At 32.6% G+C, this 6,021-nt stretch overlaps 1 protein-coding gene and 1 pseudogene across 1 annotated transcript; both read right to left on the reverse strand.

Moving 5' to 3' along the window:
* Nucleotides 1-886: 886 nt before the first annotated feature.
* On the reverse strand, nucleotides 887-2,692 carry LOC125813590 (UDP-glycosyltransferase 79B6-like; annotated as a pseudogene).
* Nucleotides 2,693-3,241: 549 nt separating this feature from the next.
* On the reverse strand, nucleotides 3,242-4,816 carry LOC125811563 (UDP-glycosyltransferase 79B8-like). Its single transcript, XM_049491071.1, has 2 exons — nucleotides 4,283-4,816; nucleotides 3,242-4,209 (listed from the first exon to the last, which is right to left on the reverse strand). The coding sequence occupies exons 1-2, from the start codon at nucleotides 4,785-4,787 to the stop codon at nucleotides 3,341-3,343; spliced, it is 1,374 nt and encodes a 457-aa protein (XP_049347028.1). The 5' UTR covers nucleotides 4,788-4,816; the 3' UTR covers nucleotides 3,242-3,340.
* Nucleotides 4,817-6,021: the final 1,205 nt, after the last annotated feature.

Genomic DNA, 6,021 nt, shown 5'->3' on the forward strand with positions numbered 1-6,021 from the left:
TAGTAGTGCGCAAGTAGTTTTTATCCCAGAAAGTTACTTAATTTTATTTTGTAACACAAAAGTGAAAAGTCGTCACTCAATTAATGATGATTAATTATCCCAGATAGTCACTTAACTATTGTTATTTCATCTCAAAAGTCACTCAACCAATTCAAGCAATATTTCTAATAAATTTTTAAATAAAGTTTTTGAAAAATAAATTGCTAAAATTCGAGGGAAACATTTGCTTTAACGCAATAAAGTCACTCAACTATTTTCATTTCATTTACAAACTAGTCAGTCAGTTTTAATGCTTGCTTTATAGGTGAATTAATTGACTACTCGATCGATCCATTTGATTGAAGAATCTTTATCCATTGTAATTATTAAGTGATTATAAAGCACTAAATGATTATAAAGCATTATTATTGTTTGTTCAAGTAAAAAAGTAATCACCCAAACTGTTGTAAATATCTTATAATTATTATCTTTTTGTTTGTTTAATTAGATGCTTTTCGAATTTTGAAGATCTTATTATTACAGTATATTTGAACACTTGTGCTTCACGCTAAACTTAATCAAAAGTGGAAGTTTAGAAAAACAGAAAAGTAAAAGAATTTTATAGCTTTTTTTGGGCCTACGTGGATGATTTTTGCAGCATATAATTAGAAGAGAATTTCATAAATAGTAAAGAGATTAAACTTAATAAACTTCCATAGCTATAGTATATTTAATTACATTTCATAACTATAGTTTTGTTTGGTATGAATATTTTGTTTGTATAATTTGCTTATCAATATACAAACAAGATAAGTATATACAAATTTTGTATCTATACATTTAAGATTTTTTTCTGTAAATTATGTCTTGGACCTATAAGAAAGGTGTATAACTCCTAAATACTACCTTAAAATATCTGACAAATCCAAGATACAATAAAACTTAAAATTCTGATATACTTAAAGACTAAACTGAACTTTTAATAAAAAAAAATCAACATTAGATGATCATTATGACAATATTAGTGCAATATATTTATGCAAATGTAAGATTTTAAATTTATGGATTCTGAATTTCAAAAAACGATAACAATTGGTTATCTTTATCCATGACACATTTATTTTTCCAGTGACCTTCCATTTCCTATGATTTTCTTTCACAATACAACCAATTTGGTTATCTTTATCCATCACACATTTCACAACCTTGCACAAATTCTCTTTTGTAAACAAATCGTTTTCATCTTTCTCCATTTCTACGCCAACCTTACGTTGTTGTTCCATAAGCCTAGCAATTAAAGTGTGTTCAAAAGGTCTTGGCAAAAGTACCAATTGACAATCACACAGCGCCAAAGACTCCCACATCGATCCATAACCACAGTGAGTCACAAAACAACCAACTGATTTGTGAGTTAAAATCTCTAATTGTGGCACCCAACAATCAAGAATCAGTCCCTTTTCTTGAACCCTTTCTTTGAATCCCTCTGGTAAGGCTTCTTCTACTGAATTTGTCTCTTGAGGTGGCTTAACAACTAAAAGAAATGGTAATTCAGTCAGTTCAAAGCCTAAAACAAGTTGTTGAAACTGTTTCTTTTCAAGAATCATTTGGCTGCCAAATTCACAGAACACTACTGATCCTGGCTCGAAAAGAACAGGTCCTGTGTAAAGGACTAGTTTTTCAGAATGTGTTGCTATGTAGTCACAAAAGGTTCCTTCAATTTCTCTACATGTTCTCATACCTATTGCATCGCATCCTGTCATTCCCTTCTTCACACTTCGTAAAATGTCACCCCCTTTCCATATTCATGAATTAGAAATGATAACAACTTAGCTTCACTTTCGCGCAACACCACAGTAGTAGAAGGGTAATCTGGTGGTGGCTTTACTAGCTCAGCTGCGGTTGATGCCATAAAAGTAGTCTTATCTGGTGACTTAACAAATGGTATAGATGCTGCAGCAGGGCTAAAAACAGTGTAAAACAGAGTCTTGATACCCCCAATTTCTCGTGCTAAATCAGGAATCCAATAAGCAATGTCAAAGAAAACGAAATGGGGTTTTAGATTTTGAAGAAAAGATTTGATTTCATCATACAATTCATCAAAAGCTGTTGCTAATAGACTCTCCAATGAAGTAGGAACATCAGCTGTAGTCTCTGCTCCATATGGAAGGCCATCAACATGAGGTATTGTCAGTTTGTAAAATGCGATGAGATTTGGGTAAAGATTGAGTTTTTGAAGTCTAATTTTTGCATTTTTGGGAAACAAGAATGAGATTTTGTGACCTCTTTTTGCAAGTTCATTTGATAGATTCATATATGGAATCATGTGTCCAAAAGCAAACCATGGGAACATCACTATTTCAAGCTTTGACACCTTTTTTTCTTCTTTTTTGCCTCTGATGAATTGCTACCTATGTTTTAGTTTATTCAATTTACCTCAGGAGGTTGAGATAAATTTATAACTTCTACCCAAATATAGTATAATTTTAATTTGGCGTACCAAACGACCTCATATAGCAACATTTAGAGCTCATTTAGTAGCTATATTCAAAGCATATAATTTTAATTCTGCATACCAAACGACCTCATATAGCTACAGTCAGAGCTGATTAAATTGATGAGAAGTTGATAGCCATTTAGTCTTATCTGAAAGTTTAATCTCTTAATGGTAGCCAGCCGCACTAGTAGATACGTACGAGTCCTCTATTCCACACATCTAATCAGCTTGCGTTTAAGGACTCATTCAACAAAATAGGAGTGGGCATTTCATTCTTTTTTTTTATTGATTTTGAAAAGATGTACACCAAACACCAAATCAAACTAATTCAGTTGGATGTTTCTTATACGATTATTTCAGTGCAAATGCATTTAAATGAGAACAAAATTAGCAAAATGTTCGAATTGAATGTAGTAGCAGGCAGCAGCCAAGAGCCAACAATCAATAACTTCTACCTAACCTCTAAGCTCTAGCATAGGCAGTAGCACATAAAACATATATTTATGAGCCATTTTTCATACGATAAATAAGATATATTTAGCACAAAAGATGAATAAAAAATATTTATGAGCCATTTTTCATACGATAGAAGTAATTTGAATATTCAGAAGTCTATAAATGTTAACAAAAAAGGGTTCTAAATTTGAAGGAAATGTGTACGACTCCTAAACACCACATAAAACATCTGATAAATGCAAGTAACATCATTATATACATTTTAAGTTTATGGGTTATGAATTTCAAAATAGGACAACAATTGGTTAGGGGTAGATTATTCATACATATAAAGTAAATTTCTTAACATGAATACACTAGATTCTGCCAACCCCGTAACTTCAACAGTCGATCCACTTCTCGTAACTTCATCTAGGTCTTTTCAACTAGAAGTCCATGCAAGTCCTGAATGAAGTTATCAATGTAGTTACTCATGAATCCAGGACTCGAAAGAAGTTCCTTCCATTTCCTATGATTCTCTTTTACTAAACAACCGATTTGGCTATCTTTATCCATCACACATTTCACAGCCTTGCACAAATTCTCCTTTGTAAACAAATCATTTTCATCCTTCTCCACTTCTACACCAACCTTAAGGTGTTGTTCCATAAGCCTAGCAGTAAAAATGTGATCAATAGGCCTTGGCAAAAGTACCAATTGACAATCACACAGCACCAAAGCCTCCCACATCGACCCATAACCACAGTGAGTGACAAAACAACCAACTGATTTGTGTCTTAAAATCTCCAATTGTGGCACCCAACAATCAAGAATCAGTCCCTTTTCTTGAACCCTTTGTTTGAATCCCTCTGGCAAGGCTTCTTCTACTGAATTTGTCCCTTCAGGTGGCTTAACAACTAAAAGAAATGGTAACTCAGTCAGTTCAAAGCCTAAAACAAGTTGTTGAAACTGTTTCTTTTCAAGAATCATTTGGCTCCCAAATGCACAGAACACTACTGATCCTGGTTCGAATTTCTCGAGCCAATTTGATAATTCATGTTGCTCCTTTTTGGGCTCGGGAATTACAGGTCCAGTGTAAAGGACTGGCTTTTCAAGTAGTGTTGCTAGGTAGTCACAAAAGATTCCTTCAATCTCTCTACATGTTTTCACAGCTATTGCATCACATAGTGAAAATCCCTTCATTCGTTCTTGAAACGTCACCCCCTTGCCATATTCATGATATAAAAATGATAACAACTTAGCTTCACTTTCACGCAACACCACAGTAGTAGAAGGGTAACCTGGAGGGAGATAGATACCATTTGAAAAATTTATAATCACAAACATTTATTTATAAAAGTAACACGGGCTGACCTGGAGGTGGCTTTACTAGCTCAGCAGCAGTTGATGTCATAAAAGTAGCCTTATCCGTTTGTTTACACGCTGCAGCAGGGGAAACAAGTAGGAAAAACAGAGTCTTGATACCCCCAATTTCTTTTGCTAAATCAGGAATCCAGTAAGCAAAATCAAAGAAAATGAAATGGGGTTTTAGATTTTGAAGAAAAGACTTGATTTCATCATACAATTCATCAAAAGCTGTTGCTAATAGACTCTCCAAGGATCTATGAACATCAGCTGTAGTCTCTGCTCCATATGGAAGGCCATCAACATGAGGTATTGTCAGTTTATGCAATTTGATGAGATTTGGATGAAGATTGAGTTTTTGAAGTCTAATTTCTGCATTTTTGGGCAACAAGAATGAGATTTTGTGACCTCTTTTTGCAAGTTCATTTGACAGATTCATGTATGGGATTAAGTGACCAAAAGCAAGCCATGGGAACATCACTATTTCCAACTTTGACTCTATGAATTCTGCCATTTTTTTTTTCTCCTTTGCCTTGCTAACTCTTTTTGTCCCTTTGTTGATTGCTTCCTTATCATTAATAATATATAGACAACTGTTATTATTTATTAGTAAAATGACTATCAATCAAATAATGGACATATAAACTTTATTATAATTTTGTCCCTTTGTTGATTGGTTCCTTATCATTTATTTATAATATATAGACAACTGTTATTATTTATTAGTAAAATGACTATCAATAATATCTCTGTCTATATAAAGGAGGAACATAGAGAAGGTGATCTAACACCTCTCTATGGCCTCCATTCATATTTTTTTTTCTTTTTTTCTTGACATTTTTTCTTATTTTTTTCAATTATTTTTTTCTTGCAAAATTATCTTCTCAACTTATACCTCTTCAATTATATAAATTCTATTCTTAAATTTGTACTAATAATATTCATAACTCCCAAACCTTTTATATTCATAACCTCTCAATCCTTTCATATTTATAACCTCTAATTATATAATGAAGAAGGTTATATTAACACTATAAAATCACACTAAAATTGTGTTATTTTGTAGTCATCTTCGGTTAGAGAATTAGTGGAAGACATGTCACAATTTTTTTAAGCTTTGAGGTGCATTATCTTTTCCAAATATGATTTCATATACTACTTTTAATTAGCAAGTAAAGCTAATATGTCAAAGCATATTTTTGTTTCTTTTGGATAAATTATTTTGGTTTGTTATCATTATGATTCTCTTTATAACCATAAAAATGGAGAATCATTTTAGGACTAATAATTTGTTATTATTTTTCTTGACTCTTGTATATAGGATGAAATGAAATCATCCAAATATGGAGATTAATGGATTTTGAGCTATATAGATTGATTATTCTTTATTTTTTAGGTGCTTAAGAAGTAATGTTTCTATTATACTAGAAGGGTAAGGCCCGTGCTGAGCACGGGCCCAACAGTGATTTGCTTGTGTTGTAATTCGAGGATAAATAAATAAGGAGAAAATAACATCAATGACAATGGAGTAAATAATTCTTGTCAAGGTACTTATCAGATAGATCAATTCAACTATTACACATATCTCAATAGAGATATTTTTTATATATGGAGCAGGGATAGGTAACATTCCTAAAAGTTGGTCCGCAAATAGGTCACAAATAGTGCCTATGGCTTCTTGCAGCTGACATTGTAGATGACTACTTAGTTATTTTAAGTAAGAACACTGTGCGGGAATGATGAAAGAC

This window comes from Solanum verrucosum, unplaced genomic scaffold (assembly GCF_900185275.1).
Source record: "Solanum verrucosum unplaced genomic scaffold, falcon-dt-bn FXZP01000235.1, whole genome shotgun sequence".
In the NCBI taxonomy this organism is placed as follows: domain Eukaryota; kingdom Viridiplantae; phylum Streptophyta; class Magnoliopsida; order Solanales; family Solanaceae; genus Solanum; species Solanum verrucosum.

Coding starts and splice junctions, on each gene's coding strand:
- LOC125811563 (XM_049491071.1), bottom strand. CDS start 4,787: ATGGCAGAATTCATAGAGTCAAAGTTGGAAATAGTGATGTTCCCATGG. Junction 4,210..4,282: donor GCTAGTAAAGCCACCTCCAG/GTCAGCCCGTGT, acceptor ATCTCCCTCCAG/GTTACCCTTCTACTACTGTG.